General features: G+C 36.4%; 1 protein-coding gene across 2 annotated transcripts in view; it reads left to right on the top strand.

Moving 5' to 3' along the window:
- Positions 1-11,777, top strand: part of EDEM3 (ER degradation enhancing alpha-mannosidase like protein 3) — a 43,203-nt gene extending 31,426 nt beyond the window's left edge. Inside the window, exons 19-21 of one of the 2 annotated variants that reach the window (XM_039357608.1) lie at positions 2,117-2,302; positions 7,095-7,142; positions 8,005-11,777. In XM_039357608.1, coding sequence (XP_039213542.1) covers positions 2,117-2,302; positions 7,095-7,142; positions 8,005-8,381 — 611 coding nt within the window. In that variant the 3' untranslated portion in view covers positions 8,382-11,777. The remainder of the gene's footprint in view (positions 1-2,116; positions 2,303-7,094; positions 7,143-8,004) is intronic. The other variant, XM_039357609.1, reaches the window with a different exon arrangement.
- The last annotated feature ends 11,213 nt before the right edge of the window (positions 11,778-22,990 follow it).

Below are 22,990 nucleotides of genomic sequence, written 5' to 3'. Positions count from 1 at the left end.
TCTTCATGACATCTTGCAATATTAGGCAGTGGTATTACCTATTGTACAAAATCAGCACCTATCCATAACATTTTTAAAGATATATCTAAAATTCCTTTAAAAACTTTATGAGTATTTATACTTCCTATTTCTGTTAAAATAATTTTCTAAAGATTATTGCTGCCATGAAAAAAATAGATCACTTAAGTCTTTACTGCACATATAGTGCATCCAGAAGATATTCAGACCCTCTTCACTTTTGTCAATTTTGTTATGCAGCAGCCTGATTCTACAATTGTTGAAATTCATTTTTTTCTCATTAATCTACACTCAATACCCCATAATGACAATGTGAAAATAGAATTTTACAAATGTCTGTAAATTTAGTAAAAAGAAAAAAAATGAAATATCACATTGGCACAAGTATTCAGATCCTTAACTCAGTACTTTGTTGAAGCACCTTTGGCAGCAATTACAGCCTCAAGTCTTTTTGGGTATGACGCGACAAGCTTTGCACATCTGGATTGGGGGATTTCCTGCCATTCTTCCTTACAAATCTTCTCAAGCTCAGTCAGGTTGGATGGCAACCATTAGTTGGCAGCCATTTTTAGGTCTCTCCAGAAGATCTTCAATAGAACTCTGGCTGGGCTACTCTAGGACATTCACAGAGTTGTCCCTAAGCAACTTCTGTGTTGTCTTAGCCATGTGCTTAGATCGTTGGCATGTTGGATAGTGAACTTTCAACTCAGTCTGAGGTCCTGAACGCTGTGCAAAATGTTTTCATTGAGGATATTGCTGTATTTTGCTCCATTCAGTTTTCCTTAAACCCTGACCAATCTTCCAGTTCCTGCTGCTGAAAAACACCCACATAGCATGATGTTGCCATCACAATGCTTCACTCTTGGAATGATATTGGACAGGTGATGAGCAGTGCCTGGTTTCCTCCAGACATAACATTTAGGATTGAGGCCAAACAGTTCAATCTTGGTTTCATCAGAACAGAGAATCTTGTTCCTGACAGTCTGAGAGGCCTTCAGATGCTTTTTTGCAAACTCCAAGTGGGCTTTCATGTGTTTGCACTGAGGAGAGGCTTCTGTCTAGTGATTCTGCCATAAAGCCCAGATCGGTAGAGGGCTGCAGTGATGGTTGTCCTGGAACTCTGTGCCATCTCCACACCGGATCTCTGGATCTCAGTCAGAGTAACCATCAGGTTCTTGGTTACCTCTCTTATTAAGGCCCTTCTACCCTGATTGCTCAGTTTGACTGGGCAACCAGCTCTTGAAAGAGTCCTGGTTGTACCAAACTTCTTCCATTTGAGAATTATGGAGGCCACTGTGCTCTTAGGAACCTTCCATGCAGCAGAAATTTTATTGTAGCCTTCCCCAGATCTGTGCCTTGCAATAATTCTGTCTCTGAGCTCTGCAGGCCGTTCTTTTGACCTCATGGCTTTTACTCTGCTACAAGTATCCATTGTCATCTGTGAGGCCTTCTATAGAGAGGTGTGTACCTTTCTAAATCATGTCCGATCAATTTAATTTACCACAGGTGGACTCCAATCAATGTAGAAACATGTCCGCAATTATTAAGCGATTTCTAGGTGTTAAATCCAGGAAAAGATAACATCAATCCGGCTCCATTGTACATGATCATTCAATAGCTCCTCACACCTTATTTTGATGACTGATAAATAAACCAGATTCCAGAGGCTGCATCTTTTCATACACACCCCTTCCTAGCTGGCCAGTAAGGAGGAGAAATTCAGAGGGGCATAGGATAAAAGGCTAATGGTTACATTGTGATGATTAGCAGACCTGAGGTGAATAAACAAAAGGTTACTTTGTAGTGAATAGAGGAAGTGAAAGTAATAAAACCCTCATGCATACTCCCCCTCCCCCTTACGAATATGGCAGGATTCAGGAGAGGGTAAGAATTGGTTTTTTAGATCAGAGGAGATAGATAGAAAGGAAATATAGTTGGATCCTGACACTGCCGCATAACAAAATTTACAAAAGTGAAAGGGGTCTGAATACCTTCTGAACGCACGGCATAAAATACTCCATAAAAATGTGAATGTGGTAGAAATGATGGAAATTTCCACTGGAAATTTTAATGGAAAACACTTATGTTTGCTACCTAGATGATAATGAAGGAAGTAGCAGTGATACCGCTCCCCTTTTTCAAATGGCGGGTGATGGCAAGAATACAGACGATATCACTATCCCCATGCTGTTTCTTTTCAACAAGGAAGGAAATATTATTCTTGATGCCATTCAGTCATATGAAGGTGTAGAAGTGCTGCTTTCAGATAAAGCAAAAGACAGAGGTAAGGACAAAATTGCTGCTTTCTAATAAAGTAAAGGAGGTAAGAGTGTGTCTTTGTTAAGATTAAAAGCAGTCCCAATAAGTCACACAGTAGTACTTATTTAATGATCAGTGACTGTTCATATTTAAGTGACACTGAATGAGTGGTAGTTACAACTGGGCCTTGGAAGTCCCACTGTTGTTGTGTCCTCATTTTCAATATTCCCTCCTGGCTTCTCACAAGCAAAGTCACTGGGAAAACTGGCAGAAAGGCAGAGTTGCAGTCACGGGAAGTCCTTGCTTAAGAACCTGTGTGGTCCTCACTTAATGTCAGCAATCAGGACTGCTGTAATTGCCATTGCTAAACAGCATGGTCACGTGACACAATTTATCTCTGCATCACTTAATGATGTCAATTCCAGTCCCCACCGTTAATTGAGGACTACCTGTAGTTTTAAATTTTAGTTGCGAAGAATATAGAAAGAAAGAATGAGAAGGAAACTGCAACTTCATGAAGACCATTTTTAGTTTTGAACCTGAATGTTTTGTTATTTTTTTAAAGAATATTGCAATGTTGAACTTTTGGGATAGTGTAGAAGTACAGAAACAGCATAATTTGGTTGTTTTTGTTTGTTTTTCTTTTAAGTCTGGAGAACATTTGGGCTAAATTATTTTTAATAATTAAATAAACAAATACATGTTTAACCCAACAATTTTCATTGGAAGACTTTAGTCTTACTATGTCTGCTAAACACTTCCAGGTTCTAGAAAAATGCTGGAGAAAATTCTGAAATACATATTATAAAGAATGGGGTTTTGGAGATTATAGCAAACTATAGGTCAAATTCCAAATTTCACTATAAGTTTTGTTTGTATAAACTACCAGGAGTTGTCTCTATTAGGCATTCATACTTTTTTCTGGAAACGACTGCTATTTCAAATTATAATTTCTGTCAGACCAAGTATCTAGAAAGGTTAAATAATGACAGTTGGTCCAAAGTTTATTAAACTGAGATGTTTCATTACTGATCCAAGTAACGTCTTCAATCAAAATGTTTTTTGACTGAAGAAGTTATGTGGATGAGTAACGAAATATCTCAGTTTAATAAACTTTGGTTCAGTTGCCATGAGTTAGCCTTTTTAGATACTTTTGGCCTGGATGATTGAGTCTTCATTTTCATACTGTCAGATCAAGGCATTTAAAAGAGTATTGGTGTATTTCTTTGCCCATATTATCCTATCGATATCTTGAAATCGCAGATATTTTTAATTAATGATTTCATCATCTAACATTAAAAACAATGTAAATATGTGTATGCATAGCTTCTGTACATACACCAAGGTCCTCTGATGCTACTTCTTATGTGTGGAAACTTTTGTTTTCCTTTCTGTTGAAGTGAGATAACAGTTCAAAATATACTTTTGTTTGCCCAAATTTAAAGAAAAGCTTAGTATAGAAAAAGAGCTAGGACGTATCTCCTTGACTGAAGAGAAATTATTTTAAGATAGAAACTATATTGCAAGCTAACATACTATTGCTTGCACCCCACCAGCTTGGGATGATACCTTTTTGTACAGTACTTGAAATTTTTTATTTTCTTGTTACTGAATTTGGGCATCTCTAAAAGGAAGAGCACTATAGTGATGTCAGTGAAAGTAGCATTAACAGAAAAGATGAAAACCAGTTAATTCATAATCTGTTAATAATGGAGACTTAAGGGCCAAGAGAATTGTTTCATATATTATAAATAAAGTGTTTATCTTTAAACTTTATATATATTTATATTTTTATACATACATACATACATACATATATATATATATGTGTATGTATAAAAATATAAATATATATAAAGTTTAAAGATGAAACACTTTATTTATAAAATATAAAATTAATTAATGAATTAATATTCTTATATTATAACAATACACTTTAATATAATTATTGAAATATATTTAAATAAGATATATATATATATATATATATATATATATATATATATATATATATATATATATTATTTTATTTTATTTACAAATTTTATTTATAATACAATTAAAAACAAACAAACATTGGATTTGACGTGACATTCCGGTATATACATTCTTATCAGATTATTCCACTTTTTACAATCAATTATTCATCTCTACATCTAAGTTTTATATACAATACTTGTTCTAAAATAACATATATTTCTATCTTAACATTCATCTTTAATCCCTCCTGTCCTCTTCAAATTCCTCCAGCGGTAAAATTTATCCCAGGTTTCATAATAAACTGATCCACATTTATCTTTTAATATCATTGTGAGCCTGTCCATTTCCGCACATGCTAATATTTTATGTATTAACTCTTCCTCTGTGGGAATTTCCTTGCTTTTCCATTTTTGCGCTAACGCAAGCCTAGCTGCAGTCAGAATGTGTAGCAGCAGGTAGATTGTTCCCTTGTCATATTTAAGAAAATAAATATTTTATTGAAATATATTTCAATAATTAAAGTATATTTTCATAATGTAAGAATATTAATTATATTAAAACCTGGTACCCTTCCATAGGAACTAGAAAAAAATAACTAATACTTTGTATTTAATTACAGTCCAAGAGAAGTCATAAAAGCAAAGTATACAAATATAGTGAATGTAGGAAAAAGTGCATAGGAAAAACAATGTGAAAAAAGTGCCAGGCAGGTTCTGAAAACCACAAACTCTCAGTAGAAATTTTGCAGCCTTTAAGGTTCTGAGAATGATCAGTTCTAACCACATAGAAGAGTGGTTATCACAAGAGTAATGAAAATTTCTGACAATTGGGGCTATGAGTTTTGATTGTGTGGTTATATAACAGGCATTTAATCAAAAGTAACAATAAAACATTACTTTAAAAAAAGAAGAGAAGCTTCATTCTATCTCCTATTTAAGCTAAGGCAGTAGGAAGTATTAGATTTAATTGTTAAGGAAAAAATAAACTGTGACAAGCTAAATTCAGTTAGTTTGAATTCTCTCTCTCTGTGTAAATGTTAAGTATGATCCTAACTTTCTCCTGCTATATTCTATGGGAAATAAGTTTGCTATCAGATTAAAGCCTTGCTTGTCACCTCCATTTCAGGATTAGAGTATAAGAAATGGGTGACACTGTTTTGGGCTGGTTTTTCTTGCTCCAAGGCCAATTCCAGTGGGTGTTGGTGGAGGGGAGTGGTTGAGCCCTAGTTTGCTACTTGAGGTGTGCCTCAGAACTCTATACTCACCACCCACCTTTTTTACGTCTCCATGAGGCCACTGGGGAAAGTCATCTGTGATTTGGTGTGAGGTGTCATCAATATGCAGATGATATCCAGTGATATATCCTTGTCCCTGGCTGTCCAAGTGAAGCTGTTGAGGTTCTTTCTCATGTATGGAGTTTGTGAGGAAGAAGAAGGTGCCCTCAATTCTGCCAAAATTGAGGAGTTATGATTTGGGGACCCACTTATTTAGATGTTGGAGGGTTTCCAGCATTTTGAATAGGATGGCACCCTATTCAGACTTATTGCACAATCTGGGGGTTCTCCTGAACTCATAGCTCCTACTCAAAAAACAGGTGGCAGCTCTGGCGAATGAGGCTTTTATACAACGGCAGTTTATGTGCTAGTTGCACCTATTCCTGGACTGAGACGCCCTGCTCGTAATCAATCACTCCTTAGTCACCTTCCAAATGGATTACTGCAATGTGGAGACCATCCAGAATCTTCAGTTAGTCCAGAATGCAGCGCTGTCGGTAGTTATGAGCACATCTCGTATATGTGCTGTATAACACTGCTACTGTGTGAACTGGATTGATTTTCAGTAGGCTTCTGGATGCAATTCAAAGTGATGGTTGTCAGCTTAAAAACCCAGTTTGGCATAGAATTGGCTTACGTGAGGGACTACCACAGTGATGGCAAACCTTTTAGAGACCGAGTGCCCAAACTGCAATCCAAAACCCACTTATGTATCGATGGGTGTGGCCCATTGGGTGGATGTGGCTGCGGTGGTAATGGCAGACTGGGTGGGACTAAAAAGTTCAATCAATTCCAACTTTGCGAAATCTTTTTTTTTCCCGCCAGAAGTTGAAATTGATTGATTGATTGAACCTTTTTTTTTTTGCACACGGCGGCAGAGGCCTAAAGCAAAAAGCTTTTATAAAACCCAGCTGAAGGCCTAGGACTGGGGCGACAGCATGCATGCCCACAGAGAGGGCTCTGAGTGCCGCCTCTGGCACACGTGCCATAGGTTCGCCATCACTGGACTATCGTCTCCAAAGAACGTCTGCCCATCCCACATGCTCCCAACAGGGAGGATATGCTCCAAGTCCTTCCTTTTAAATCTTGTGGTTGCTCCTATTTGGAACATTGTCATTCTCCACCCCACCCATATAACAACAGGCCTAACTTTTCTCGTTTTTAGGAAAGCCATTAAGAGCTGGCTCCCTCACCTCTTCCTGCCATTAGAGGCCATTTGAGTGGAGTTCTGTTTTGGTTATTTTGTTATGGTGCAATGCCATTTCTATATTTTGTGTTTTATATTTATATACTGTAAATGTTTTCATGTTATATGGCGGTAGAGGGTGTTGTTTGTTTTCATGCTGTATGCTGCCCAGAGTCACACTGATTGAATTGGGTGGCTTTATAAATCTAGTTAACAAATAAATACACACATATAAATCCTGTTGAGATCTTATTTAGAGAGCTTTTTTTCTAAAGCAGCAGCTAAGTAAATAAACAAACATACTTGAAAATTGGTGGGTTTGTGGATTTATGCACATGTACTTTTTCCCTTCTCCTTGTGCTACCTTTGGAATGTCAGCAACTATATTTAAAGATAAAACGATTCCAAACTACATTATTGATAGCAGTAAGTATTAAAAATATCTGTACATATTTTACCAAGAGAGAGAAAGATAAAAAGATACTTTGAGATGTTTCCTAATACTACAACTAAGTGAATGGTAAATTAGTCAGCAAGATCTAAGCCTTAATTTATGGATAGTTTGTGCTTAAAAGTTATTGGGATGCTGCTGACATGTTGATCCAACAAGAAATGTACAAAATCTAGTTGTAGAAATATGCCTGTGTTGGGTGCTCTCATTAAGAAAACTATGATGAATGAGAGAGTAGTCAAGGTATTTTCTTCAGTATCATCACTGCTTGGTCAAAAATTGCCACAGCTCAAAAAAATGATGAATATTTTAGATGCACATAAATTATGGGAGGCAACAACTAGTTTCTTAATTCCAGCTTCAGGAAATTTAGTGCAGTGATCAAAGATTTCTTTTCAAATAATGCTGGAGATTAAGATTCTAAGTACATCCTAATATTAGAATGCTTTGAAAATTTAGACTCAAAATAGGTAAACACAGTATTGGACAAATTCTGCAATGCTGTTTATTTTAATGCTTATATGTTCAGAAACAATTGCTCGGGGTAAGGGGAAACATTTGGTTCCATGGAAACCTAGGTTAATCAATTTCCTGAGGAGAAAATTATCCTTGTTTTAGCAATCAAGTAAGTAATTTATACTTATTTCTTTATAATATTCTCTGACATATATAAACTTGAAGAATCTCAAAGGGTGTGTATTTGGGAGTTTAGCTTTGACACTATTAATCATAGTTAAGAAAAAGTAAATTGATATTGCTTATGGTCATATGGTACTTCTAGCTGGAAGTAAACTAGAAATATTTTTTAAAAAATGTTTTTTTCCCCTTGCCTCTAAGATTTGGAAATGGAAACGGTGGATCAGATGTCATCTGATAATGATTCTCATAACCAGAAAATGGAAGAGATTTCAACAGATTTGAACTTGGTCTCTCAAGTATCTGAAGGAGAAGTTGATATGAGCTCATTTGCAGGGTCAGACAGCAATAGTTTTCTTCAAACAAACCAAGATTCTTGTACCCCTGAATTCCAGGAAACTAGTAGTAGCAGTCAAGCATCAGAACAGGATAGTCATCCTGAGGAACAATCAAAGATTGAGACAGATTCCAGTCCCAACAATAACTGGAGTAATAAAGATCAATCTATGGAATCAATATTAGCTGATTGGAATGAAGACATAGAAGCATTTGAAATGATGGAAAAAGATGAACTATAACTTCAAATAACTTTGCTTGTGAACTTTATTGAGGAGATAATGGCTCTGATATCTGAAATTCAAAAAGAATTGTTCAGTATTGTGACAAGCAGCCAGGTTTTTTTTTTTTGGCAAAACCCAGCATGTGTTATAATTTGAACTGTTGTTTTTTTTTGTTTGTTTATCTTGTTTTAAAAATGGGAATGTGCAATCGACCCATTTGCAGAGTTCCTTTGCATGGTGCTGTAATACAGAAGGGTTCATTCAGGGGAAATGATATGAATCCTTCCTGTGTTCCAGATTGTTGTGGGTTAGCTTAGCATAGTCTTTGGGAGGCAAAGAAATGACTGCAGTGGGATTAATGCACCAGTGAGCCTGAGTGGGCAGTTGTAGCATTACATCTTGGCCCATAAAGGCCACGAATGGCAGGTGTGGCTATGCTGTTTTGAGAGTCAATATTGTATCTCAAAGTCTTTTTGGAGACCTGGTGGAAAATAGTTTGTTGTGCCTTTATGATGAAGGCGAAGCAATGGGCAGCTGTGATTGTTTTGTGCCACTTAATGTAGTAAGTGTGCTGTACCTCCTTATCACTTCTTCCATTTTATCACTTTGAAGAATGACCAATTCACTTGGATATTATTCTTTGCTCTTAATTCAAGACAAGTTAGTTTGTAAACCAAAGCAATGTGTTGTATTAACAAAAAAAGAAGAAAAACTGGATAATTCTTAAACTTGTTTATGGATAATGGGATAAAAACCTCTCTACACTCCCATCACTTTGGTTTTGAATGTTGTGCATTAAAAGGCAAGTTCAAGATGAGCCAAACTTGGTATCCTTCCCAATCTCTGGAAAAGGTACGAGATTATCTTGCATTAGGATTTAATGTATTTTGTTCTGCATTTTTTATAATTAAGTGGGCCTTACATCAAAATCATCCTATTCTGTGTGTATCTTAAAATTTGTATGTTTTCTTTCTGTAAAAAGCGGTCAGTATCTTAACAAAAAATAATGCATCCTTAGCATAATATGAAGTCAAGCAAAAACTAGTATCATGTATGGTTGAGAGGTATGCAAAACATGTTGAATTTGAAACCTTTCAACTTCAACCTGGGTGAATCTGTGCTTATTGTAAGAATGCCTTCCTGACCTAGGTTCATAGCAGGTATTTTGTGCTTTGCATTCAGAGTCCTTCTGGAAAAGTCCTGTTCAAACTTGGAACAGAGCAGTTTGAATTCAGAACGTTTTGCACATCACTAGTATAGATTATTTTTCCAATTGTAGCAGAAATATTTCACAGCAATCATGTTTCACAAATGTCTTAAGTTTAAATTTAGCTTCCTTTTTTAAAAACAAAACCCAGTGTAGCAAACAAAGCAAATAAGACGGCCTAACATTATAATTTCATTTTTTATTTTTTTTTACTTTTAGGAAGAAAAAAGTCAAATAATTTGACACAGCCATATGCACTGCATCCTGTACTTGGCTTTTTCATGTACAGTTGATTTCTTGCAAAAATTGACAAAGATCACATGATCAAATGCAATAGGTAGTAAGGGAAGGCTTGTCATATGCAAGTCCGCTACACTGCATATCTCTGCATTCTCCTTATTACTAAAACCTGACTATCCAATATTGCACCAGATAGCAGATTTCTGGAGGGAATTGGTGGCTTCCCTCTAATGCAGCATTTTGTTTCCCCATAGAACTGAGTGATAAGAATGGGTTTCTGTATCAGGGAAAGGTCAACCGCCATGGCGTGAGAGTTAAACCAGCTCTGCTTTATATTCCAATTGAGCCGGAACTGAAGATGGAATGAATGATCCTTTTGCTCTCATAGGTGGAAGTTACTTTTTGGTCAAAAAAGATTGATACACAGTAAATGATTAAAACCACTTTTGTTGCAGTTATGTATATACAGTAGGTAGGTAGGGCAAACTGCTGAAAGGTCCTTCTACAAAAAAATTAACAGTGTGTAAAGCAGCCTTTTGAATGTACAGATTAATTTGATACCTAGGTAAGACTTTTGCAGGAATTGGATGCAAATGGTCGTGAGTTTTAGTGAATTAACAAAACAAGTGTCCTTTAACTTTTAAAAAGATGTTTTATTTGCATACAATGAACCCCAAATTGTGTTTAGATGTGAAACTTGATTTTTGTGCAGTAGGATATTCCTTCAGAGAACTTCAGCACTGGATTCTTTAAAGTGTCATTTGATAGTTTAGGGCCCTGTGGTAGAGGAGAACGAGTTTGGAGCTTACAAAATACATTAAAAACACCTGGACTACATTGCATATCCAGAATAGGAACACCTTTAGTAAAGGCTTTTAAAATATTTCTTCTGATTTAGAATAATTTGCCAAGCTGCTTTTTTCTTTAGTCCTGTAGCAGGACTTGCTTGTTTTATTTCTGATAAGATCATATACTAGTAGCGTAAATTCACAAAGCATTTTGGACAGATTCATATCTGTGTACACAACCACTAAATTTTCACCACCTCTTACATTAACTATTAATACAGCTCTTTATTAAGAATTTGCACACCTGCTGTTCCCTATACCCAGTTCATATCATGAATGTCAGGTTGTGCCTGCCATTAAATGTCTGCAAATGCTTTGAGTTTTCCTCCTTGATTCAGGGATTATTGAAATACTTGCTTGCCATTAGAAAGGAGCATCTGAAAGGTGGGTAGTCTACCTCAGATATAGCTTGTCCTTTTTATATATCTAGTTCTTCATTATAGCCATAAGCCTGCTCAACAGTAAAAAGGTTTACATATTAATTACATTAATGGCTTTTTGGAGAGAAGTTACCTAATTAAGATCTTCACATCAGCCTTTTTAGACTACCATTCTGACATCTTTTATGAGAGGCACGAAAGCCACTTGCATGCATCTAACCTAAAGGGGAAGTCGTGCAGAAGTTGGTACACTATTATTTCATCTCTAATTGGGCTCTTCCTTTACCTGCTTGTTTTGTCTCCATCTTTCTTTCCATGTGGTTACTTAGCGCAGGTACAAAGAGGTCCGAGGGATGATATAACCCAACAGTCAGTACAATAAAGAGAGAACATTCTATGAATGCATACCATACATCCACATTTTTGTAAGACTTTTTACCAGCCCAATTTACAGCCATATATTTTCTTATGATGTAATTTATGAAAAAGTCTAAAGGGGTGCTTGTTAACACTACTGTTGGATTTTTTGGTCTGGCGATTTTAAGCGTATACAATATCCCTAAGGGCAAACGTGTACTGTGATGTAAAAGTCTGAGCTCAAAGTGTACATAATCTCTGTATATAAAATTGTCTACTTGATTATAATTGCTGATTGTAAAGATTTAATAAAACATGTAAATATTCTGGTCAAAGCGCTGCAATAAATTGTTCATTGAGACTTAACGATTTAAGTCGACACTCAAAATAATCTGTGCTCTCCTTAAGTACATGCATATTCCATTAAGTGCATATACATTAATCCAAATTACACATGTACACACTTCTTTTAAAAGACATGTCTCTGAGAGGAGTGAAAAGCAATATGCTAAGACCATATTGGCAATACTTTGGAAAAGTCCCTAGCAATCGTGGAATGCACTAAGGTCTGTAGAGGCCTGCTGCTGAAAGAATTAAGTCATACATCCTCCAGTGCAGCTATATCCCCAGTTAGGCATAACTATCTGGCCTCCCTGTATTGAGGCAACATAAGGATCAGGTGTTCAAATTGAATCTAGGATGGAATAAACACAAGACTAGGGTTTTATTTTTGCATGTGCTCAAGGCGCCCTTCAAAGTTAATTTTCTCAGAGGACCCATCAAAACCTTGTGGCACAATCCAGCATTTCTTTGCTATCATTTGCTGTTTTGAATCCTCATCATTTTACTTGAACTAGTAAAGACTTCATTTTTTAAAGTAAATGTTTTAGGTTCTAATTTCTGTCTGGGAGACGTATAATCTAGTAACATGTTTCAGGAATCTTGGGCTGTCCAGACTGATTACCAAACACAGGACCTAATTGTGTTCTTTATATCAACAGAAAGAGAAAGCCATCTTCCTTTAGCCAAACTGATACCAATGAATTAGTCCTGCAGCAGCTCGAGCTGCCTTAATTGGGTGAGGGAGGCCCTCATAGTGAAGAAACCACATAGGGTGGCAATGAAATGCATAATCCAATCCGTCTACTTATACAACACACTTTTGGTATTTCCCCGCTAAAAGTACTATTAATTGCTATCTTTGTCATTAGAATTAGCAAAAACCAATGAAGTCTGGCAACAGGAAAACACAGCAAACTCAACTTACCCTCATTCAAAAAATAACAATCTGTTTTTTGTAATTTTATTGTCTAGTTTTAGTGTCGTTAAGTATAGTCTGCTACCTTGGTAACTCTATATTTGGGTGGTTGGACCTGAATACCTTTTGATACCTCCTCTATATCCACAATGATCTTAAGGAATTTGCAAAATTGAGATAGAATGTAGTTATACTAAAGACTACTTTTTCAAAGAAAACTAGAGCTTCTACAAAAAGGAAAAAGATTCTTGTGAACAGGATTCTTAAGTCTCCATCATCCATGGTCTAGACTGTAAATGAGTCTGTATTATAAAAACAGTTATAATAAAACTGTCTGGCTTTAACTAGACAGTAAATCCTGGGGGCAAAAATTTATACAGCCTTTTTTGAGCCCATTCAATGCATTTCTTGGCTTTTGGAGTTTGTTATAGTAAGTTAAAAATCAGGATACATTTTAACAAATTAATTAGCACCTATGAGTTAGGTAAGCAATGCATTTTAAAACCAATGACTTTTCTGGTTGATGAAGTTTCCACAATGTAGCAATAGATGGCACTAAAGATTAAGACCAAAACCAGGAATTTGATTCATATTTAGCCTTGGATAAGACCCAAATTCTCTAGTCTAGAATTTCATTTCCACCCAATTATTTATGGAAGTTCATGAAAAGGTAGTAAACGGAAAATATAATAATAATAATAATAATAATAATAATAATAATAATAATAATAATAATAATAATAATAATAATAATAATAATAAAATAGTCATAGGCTCCTTGGGTGCAATCCCAAAACAACTGGAGCACCACTTGAACACTATTGGCATTGACAAATTTGCTATTAGTCAATTGCAAAAGGCGGCCTTACTAGGAACTGCTTTCATCCTGCGACGATACCTGTAATACCATCAAACATCCACATCTGCCTATCCCAGGTCCTGGGTAAGGACTCGATAGGTAGACAAAATGCCAAATCCAATCTGAACATCTGGCTGACTGTGCGATGATCCATCATCATCATCATCATCATCATCATCATAAAGTTGGAAGGTACCTTGGAGGTCATCGAGTCCAACCCTCTGCTCAGGCAGGATCCCTACATCATTACAGACAAATGGCCGTCCAGTCTTAAAAACTTCCAGTGTTGGAGCATTCACCGCTTCTGGAGGCAGGTTGTTCCATTGGTTAATTGTTCTGTCAGGAAGTTTCTCCTTAGTTCTAAATTGCTTCTCTCCTTGATCAGTGTCCATCCGTTGCTTCTCGTCCTGCCTTCAGACGCCTTGGAGAATAGCTTGACTCCCTCTTCTTTGTGGCTGCCCCTGAGATATTGGAACACTGCTATCATGTCCCCCCTCATCCTTCTCTTCTAAACTTGGATTGTCTACATGAAGGAAAGAAGAGGGCTTCTTTGGGCTCCTGTCTATGGGCTTCATAGATGCATCAGGTAGGTCACTGTGTGACAACCTCTGACCAGATGTGCCTAGACTTGACACAGCATGGTGGTTCCCATGTTCTACCAACTGAAAGCAACTCCTTTTTGCCTGAAGTGTTCACTTCTAGAATGCAACAAAGGTTTCAGTGATTTCCTGGAGCCCAAATACAAAATACAAATATTTTTGAAATACCCCACTGTGCATTCTTCTACATGGGCTGCGGAACAGAATATGGGTTTCATTAATCTACTGCTAAAATATCTCCTCTTGAAACTCATCAAATGTAAATATGCTTTATGTTATCCTTTTGAAGCTTCAATATTTCTGAATAATTGTAATCTAAAATATGATCTGTTCCCACACAAGTCCCAAATCCAGGTAAAGAAAACCAAATTCAACAATCAAGTCAAAAAATTGTACTTGTTCATTTATTCTTTGAGGAAAATGAACAAAAACTAAAATACTTTTTAATTTCATAAAAGGAAAAAACTTCTCCAGGATTCAAACAAGTTTTACTTTGATGATTAATGCAACCAATTATGTAATAGCCACCTCCTGATCTTATAGGAAATCAGTTGCAATTCTTAAACTACCCAAATATCCAACATAATTTAGTTTTGAATCGGAGGATAACTGATCAAAGAATACTTCAAAATCTTAAATCTATTGAGGAGAGGAATGAGCTAGGTCTAGGTTGATCAGGAACAAACAGCAAGATCGTCTCCTGCTGTCCCTGGCCAAAAAAAATCTAGAGAAAATTGAGACAAAAAAGAGGAACCAAACAGGAAGTGTTATTTATAACAATGCTGAACACATCAACACATTATTAGAGAGAAGATATGGGTGGGGAAGAAGCAGCTTGATAGCATCTGTCAATAACCTGAAAATGCTGCTAAAAGTATTGGACCAATGATTTTCCTTGAAAAATAAAAATCTATCGAGGAGATCTAGCTGATCAATGGACATCTGAATCCTTGACTATAAATAGATCATAACTGACTCAAGTTACTTTGGCAGAACTGAGACAGAAACCCAGAGGAATATGTCACAGAATAAAATAAGAATGAATGAATGAATGAATGAATGAATGATGAAATTGGAAAAATTTCAATTTGAACCAGCACTATCCAAATGCTACTATTTGCATATATTCTTTTATTTAGTCCAGATGAACACCACAAAACTATGTATTTTTGAGTTGAAAAAAAGCAATCACACTAAGGTATTTGGGATGAAAAGTTTTGTTTTCTTGGTGTTCAATTTACGTTGTGCTGTACTGGAACTAATGCAGCAGTTGAAAGGGTTTTTTCAATTGCTAATGAATTTTGGAAAAGTGAGAAATCGAGATTGAATGTTGATACTCTAGCTGCAGCACTTGCCATAAAATTCAGTATGAAGGATATTTCTTGTTCAGATATTTCCAATATATTGTTAGAAGATGATACATTGACAAAAAATATTCATTCAATTTAAAAGTACTCATTTAAATAATAATTATTAGGCATGTAAGCATAATTACAATATAAAATGTTATTGTTACAAATGTTTTTTATTATGCATTTATCATATTATAGTGTATTCTGTATTATTGTTGCAACAAATAAAATGTTTCTTTTATTTATGATTTTTTTCTTCAATTTATTTATCTTCTCCTTCCTCAAGCTCTCAAAAACTGTAAGATTTCTACTCCCTGCTGCTAATGGATTGTGATAGATTTTATAGACAGGTTTTGATAGATTAAGAAGAAATTTTCTTCACACTGAGAGCAATTAATCAATGGAATAGCTGACCTCCTGGAGCTGTGGGTGCTCCATTGCTGGAGGCTTTCAAAAATCAGACTGGACAATCATTGGACCAGGATTGTACAAGGTATCCTGCTTTGAGCAGAGGGTTAGATTATAATTCTATGTTTTACATTCCTCTATGGGAGTAAAGAAGCTGCCCTTATCTATGACAAATCCTTTGGGGGGGGGTGTTGGTTTTTTTGGTGTACATTACTGAGAATGTAAGCTCATGCCAAAAAAAATAAATAAAATCTGGCATCGTGCCTGCAGTCCTTTGGGGTTCAGAGAACTTATTCATCTGACACAAAGTCCCCCAGGTTGCTAAATCTGTCCACATTTTTTAAAACTAAGTTTATAATTTCTAACGGGCTATTTTATTTTTTAAAATGGCATAACTTTGAAATAAAGTCAACATAAGAGAGGAGAACATAAACCTATGTTTTAATCCTAGAAAAACTACGATAAACTGAATGAACAAACAAGTTATGAATCCAGGAAAGCATTCCAGATACATTATCTTTTTTTTTTTTAATGACCATGTGTAATCCCTTGCTTTGGGATGGAGTCGGGGCAACTGAGTGGAGCATTTACTGGCCAAATAAAGCCCTTCCTCATGCCACACAGCAGATATTTTCTCTTTGCTCCCTGATAGTGTCACTGCCTGGGATTGAACTCTCAACCTTCCAAGTAGGAGGTGAGCGTCTTCACCACTAGCTACCACACTGCTCGTTCTGGAAATATTTTGGATATATTGATTTTATTTCATAACTAATTATTTTTAAAGGTGGACCACAGAGATATCTAGCTCACCAGATGTTGCTGAAGTGCTATTCCCAGAATTCCTCCATTCAGTGTTTGGGGTAACATCTATACAACCTGGACTTCTGCAGCTTGATTTACTCTCTTTAAAATCTCCCAATGAGAGATAGAAAAGAATGAGAACTGGAAAAACCTTGAACTGAATATCAATTTATACAGCACAAGTATCATTTCCAGATCTTTATTGCTAATTTATAAATCCCACAGAGTATATACATCACTAGTACACCAGTTTATTATTATGTGTTATTATTTCACACTATAGATTCAAGTCTCCAAAGTTGAAAAAACTTATAGAAGAATTGTTACAGAAGGTGGAGGCTATCCTTGAGAGGATAGTTGACTTCCTTTTCACAGAAAGAAAGCTGGAGCAATGTACCTTGTCTATCATTAACATATTATTATTATTATGGATCATCGCACAGTCAGCCAGATGTTCAGACTGGATTTGGCATTTTGTCTACCTATCGAGTCCTTACCCAGGACCTGGGATAGGCAGATATGGATGTTTGATGGTATTACAGCTATCGTCGCAGGATGGAAGCAGTTCCTAGTAAGGCCGCCTTTTGCAATTGACTAATAGCAAATTTGTCAATGCCAATGGTGTTCAAGTGGTGCTCCAGTTGTTTTGGGATTGCACCCAAGGAGCCTATCACTATTGGTACTACCCTTGCTTGCTTTTGCCACAGTCTTTCTATTTCTATTTGTAGGTCTTTGTATTTTGTTATCTTCTCTAGTTTTTTCTCTTCTCTTCTGCTTATTATTATTATTTGAAATAATCCTCCAAGAAAGAGGAATCTGCAGCCTGCAATCCAAGATAAACAGGACAAGCAGGGAATTATGGAACAATAACAACAAAAAATAAATTAAGAATGGGAGCCAAGGTGCCCAAACTAAGAATGAAGGAAAATTAAAATAATTTTAACATTTACAAGGTTGAAATACTATGGCCTACCAGGTGATCAAAACTCTTCTAAAAATATAGCACAATAACAACTACAAAGGGGTCTTAAAAAACTGGAAGATTGGGAGCCCTGCCAGATGAGGCCAAGGACCTATTTATTCCAGCACCTTGTATCCCATGATAGCTAAACCATTTGCACTTAGAAAACTCATGGACCAAAATATCCTTATTTAAAGTAGAAACCACCTGTGATTTAGGGAACAATATATTACCAACTGGTATTTGTTCATTCCTCCGTTGATTTGACTAGTCTTCTTTGAAAACTTTCTAATCTGATGATAATTACAGCAATGGCAGCAAACTGCAGTTTAGCTAAACATTTTGTTTTAAAAAATTCTTCATTGGCCCTTATTTTCCTGTATTAGAATAGAATAGAATAGAATAGAATAGAATAGAATAGAATAGAATAGAAGCTGGAAGGGACCTTGGAGGTCTTCTAGTCCAGCCCCCTGCTGAAGCAGGAGAACCTATAGTCCTATACCATCTCAGACAAGTGACTGTCTAGCCCAGGGGTAGGCAACCTCGGCTCTTTTATGACTCGTGGACTTCAACTCCCAGAATTCCTTAGTCAGCATAGCTGATTCAAGAATTCTGGGAGTTGAAGTCCATGAGTCATAAAAGAGCCAAGGTTGCCTACCCCTGGTCTAGCCTCTTCTTAAAAATCTCCAGTGATGGAGCAACCACGGTTTCTGGAGGCAAACTGTTCTACTGCTTAATTGTCCTCACTGTCAAGAACTTTCTCCTTAATTTCACGTTGCTTCTCTCTTTGATCAGTTTCCAACCATTGTTTCTTGTCCTGCCTTTTGGTGCTTTGGAGAATAGTTTGACCCCTTCTTCTTGGCGGCAGCCCCTCAAGTACTGGAATATTGCTATCATGTCTCCCACATTTCTTCTTTTCTTTAGATTAGCCAGACCCAAGTCCTGCAGCTGTTCTTCATATGTTTTAGTCTCCAGGCCTTGGATCATCTTAGTTGCTCTTCTCTGATTTTTTTTTCCAAACTCTCAGCATCTTTTTTGTGATATGGTGACCAAAATTGGCTGTAGTTTCATTAGGTGGTCTACACTTCTAATGTGAGAAAAATTGTTCTATCCTCATTCTGTTTACTATACCTGATTTTATATACTTCTATCATGTGTGAGTTTATATATACTGATCTTCCCACTACTGCAGTTGTTCCCTGTAGGGAAGCTGCAGTGGTTTTCACTGCCCTCTTTCTGTACCTTTTTAAGACTTGCAATATAATTTTTGAAACAGCCTAGCATTCTAAGTGCAGTTCTGTCATAGATTTATAGGATGGCATTTCTATATTGACAGTTTTATTTTTGCCATTTTTTTAAAAAAAGTAAACAAATGCATGCTGCTTCATTCAGTTATTCTTTATATCTCCCTTTTCCTGATCAATTACTGAAACTCAGACGACATTCATATTTATATAAACTTTGGGTTTTTAGAGCCAACATGCGAAGATGTGACAGCTTGATGCTTATTTGCAACTGATAATTTCAGTGGTCATCTGTGCTTTTTATTTATTATTGCAAGCAGCCCAGCATCATTGAGAGATGAGCAGCATATACACTTAATATATTATGATTGGTCACACTGTCAGTCAGATATTTAGAATGGGATTGGCACTTTTGTCCACCTATCTTCCCTTGGACTTGGAATAGGCAGATGCTTAATAACAATAAAGGCATTATTATTATGGCTGGTCACACAGTCTGCAAGATTCATGGTCATTATGTGCTCAACAATGTGAAATTACAACTGCCAATTCTTTAGTTGTTATTGGCCTTCACATGCATCAAGTTCTTCCCAAGAATCTTGGATGTCATAATGCATTGGCGTAGTAAATGTGCAGATCAAAGCATTGTGGCCTTTGTAATTGAAAGATGGCAATATACAAATGTTCTAAGTAGCATCCAAGATTTTTTGGTATGGCACTCAGTTACTGATAACCATTGTAGGACCATCACAACTGGTTTATGCCATACCCTTTTAACTTGTTTTCAGATCTTTGTGATTTCCAATTTTTTCTCATCTATTCTGCAATCAGTTTGTGTGATCTTCTTGCACGCTGAGTATATGATCCATTATTTCTTCTGCCTCTTTGTACAGTCAACACTTTGAATCAGTTGAAGATTTTTCAGTTCTGGGCTGGACTGCATGAGTCTGAACAGCCTGTCCTTGAACAATCCAAACCATGTCTTCCGTTTCTTTTGAAACAGAAGTGCATAGAGGTTCATCCAGATTTCAGAGAGACAGGGCAAGGTTGTCGGCAGGTCCAAAACTCAGACATTCAAGAATAGAATCTACACATACAAATGCCACACTTGAGCTGAAGTCAGATATTGTTTCCAGCAAAGAGAGCCAACTCAGAAATATTTCTTAAATAAGGCTGCAGCCAGCTGTCAATAATCAGAAGGTTTACTTTTTGACTTGGTGAGGAGCTTATTAGACCATAACTGTTCTGTTCTCTTCTCTACTTGTCTGGTGCAGGGACTGGAAGGCCTTATATCACTTTCACCTGACTTTTCCAGCTGTTCAGCCTCCTATGATTCCTGGCTTTGTCCTTCTGGAGGCTGACATTCCAAACTCAACTGGAGCAGCTTCTTTAGGATCAGATTAGGATGTAGAATCTGAGTCCTGAGCCATGATATGTTACTTCATTGTGAAACCAGGAGTCTTAGTCACATAGGTTACTTGTTGTGGATGAAGCCATTAATTCTCAGAAACAAAGGAGAATATCTGATGGTTAGATTTAATGAAACAGAAAATGTATGTACTTCATAATTAGAAACATAGTCCTTTAAATCCAGGACCTTTGCCAGAAGTGACAGTCCCCAAGGTAGTTGACAACTGAATTTTTATATCAATGCAGCTTGCTGGCAGGTATAAATCAGAGTTGCTTAACCAAGAGTAGGAACTATGTAGTGAAGATATTATAAAAATCATAGGACATGAACCATTGCCAAAATTTGCAACAGGAATTAGGTCTTTGCAGAGTTTGAAAATGATTCAGAAGTGTTTTACAAAAAACTTGCACAATCACAGCCTTTCTTTGCTATTCATTAAAGCAGTAATTCCTCACCAACCTGAAGCTATAGCTGCTTTGGAATTGCTTTAACAATCTAGTTTTACTAAGTCAATTCATTAAAACAGCTGTGTCTATTTCTGGAAACCTGGCTGTTTTAATAAATAGCATGAATACTAAGCTAGCATAAGTTACAGAATAATTTTTCCAAGTATTTTAATTTTTAAGTATAAAATTAAAATATGTATAGCCTGGATTGGACTCATAATGATATTGAGTTTATAGTAGCCAATTATACCTGTATCATCTTCAATTTGGCAGGGAACAAGAATGAAAGTATTGAGGAGAGATCCATTCCTCTGTGCACTACTAATCAGTGATTGGAAGGCTAGAATCATGTGAAGTTAAGACTGTCGCATAACATTGTATTGAGAGAAATGCAAGTAAAAATATTACAATAAGTTGCAATGAGTTATGAGCTAGACATGGAGTCACCTGTCTAGTTCTATCAACCCTGGTCATGCATACTATCTGGTCAGCCTCTATGGAGCCATTGATTATGAAGCTGAATGTTTAGATAGCTTCTTCCCATAATTATTTATTATGTTTTTATGCTGCCTATCTCCCCTGTAAGGTGACAAAGTTCCAAACTGTTTTGTTTTGGGAACGCTTCTGATTTGTGTTCTTTAGACACTGGTGCTGGAGTGAAAATGCATAACAGATGTCAATGGCTTTGTAGATAAGGTGTAACTCAGGGGTGTCAAACTGATGATCCACGGGCTGGATGCGTCACATGTAGGCCACATCCATCCTGGCTCCAGAAAGGCAACATTGTCACAATATGTCATGATACATCACATGCTGTGATCAAGTTTGACACCCGTGGTGTAACTGATACGGCACCTACCTCAATCTGTGAAGTCTGGGCATCAAGTGTTTTGTAAAGCACAATGAGATCTACATTGATATCAGATGGAATGAGAGTCTTTTGAAGCCAAGCACAATCAATTCCAATGAAACTACCACACAAAGTTTTGACAACTGGCCCGAGCCCATTCAATGCCCTTTGCCTAAGCAAAATACACATTTGGGATGTCTTGTGGAAGGGATTTGTGATCCCACCACTGAATCAATTTAAGAAAAAATTCTATAATTCAGTAACTATGGGCTCTGAAATTGATCAGGACTTATAACAAAAACCTTAAGAGAAGCCTGTCAAGTGGAGAAAAGGTTATGGAAAAACATGCTGTACATCAGTTAGAAGAGAAATTGAGAAACTGATTGAATCGAAACTATGTAAGTAGGTGTGGGAAAGGCTTCTAGTAGTACAATCAGTTAAGGAAAGTTCCACACGGGTGGCCTATGAAAATCCAAACCATCCTTTCCAAACAGCGTATTCATACACATTACAAAGAAAAGCCAATTACACCAAGAGAACTGAAAATTATAAAGGGAAATGGGGAAGCAAGACACTTAGGAAAAGAATTCTTTGCAGAACTTAAGAGTAAATATGGAAGAGATTTTTTAAAAAAGCTAGTGATAGTGGACAAAGAGAAGGAATGAACCAATTCCACCATAAGTATCTGTTTTTTTCAGCAGAGATAAATGATTTGAAACAGTGTTGTTGCCTTCTCACCAAATACTTGAAGAATCATTCAACAGATTAATACCTGAGAGGTTATTATACTTCAAAATCTTTGGGAGGCAATGTTTCATTGTTGTGGTTACAACAATGTTGTGGAAGTTGGATGACTCAAAATCTACATACCTTTGAATAATCAGCTGTTATGTCGAAGAATAAGATCTTGACATCCTTCACTTGCTGCAACTGAGTTAATGGCAGATAGAGGACCACTTATTTTTTTAAGAGAAAATATGATGAAAGCCCCTTTAGTAAAAGCCCTTCAATTAGTTCAGGGGTTCTCAACCTTGGCAACTTTAAGACTTGTGGACTTCAACTTCCAGAATTCCTCAGCCAGCTTTGCTGGGAGTTGAAGTCCATAAGGTTGAGAACCCCTGAATTAGTTGGATATATGCATTCCCATGGGATAAAATGTTAATTATATTACAAATCCCATTGACAATTCTACCATGTGCTAACTTTATTGATGGATTGCCATCATGAAGTCCTAATTAGGCAAATGAGAGGGTTTTTTTTTTTAAAAAAAAACAATAACCCTCCATTGCTGCAGCTGCATTTTCCTTTATGATTATGTTCCACAAAGTCACAGGACAGAATCTGTTACCAAGCTCATAAAATAGTTTTAAGTTATAATGTATTTAAAAAAATAAATGCAAAAGTTC

The sequence above is a fragment of the Crotalus tigris genome, unplaced genomic scaffold (genome assembly GCF_016545835.1).
Source record: "Crotalus tigris isolate CLP2741 ecotype Arizona unplaced genomic scaffold, ASM1654583v1 scf7180000018938.1368258, whole genome shotgun sequence".
Lineage (NCBI taxonomy): Eukaryota > Metazoa > Chordata > Lepidosauria > Squamata > Viperidae > Crotalus > Crotalus tigris.
This window is presented reverse-complemented; position numbering and strand designations above follow the sequence as displayed.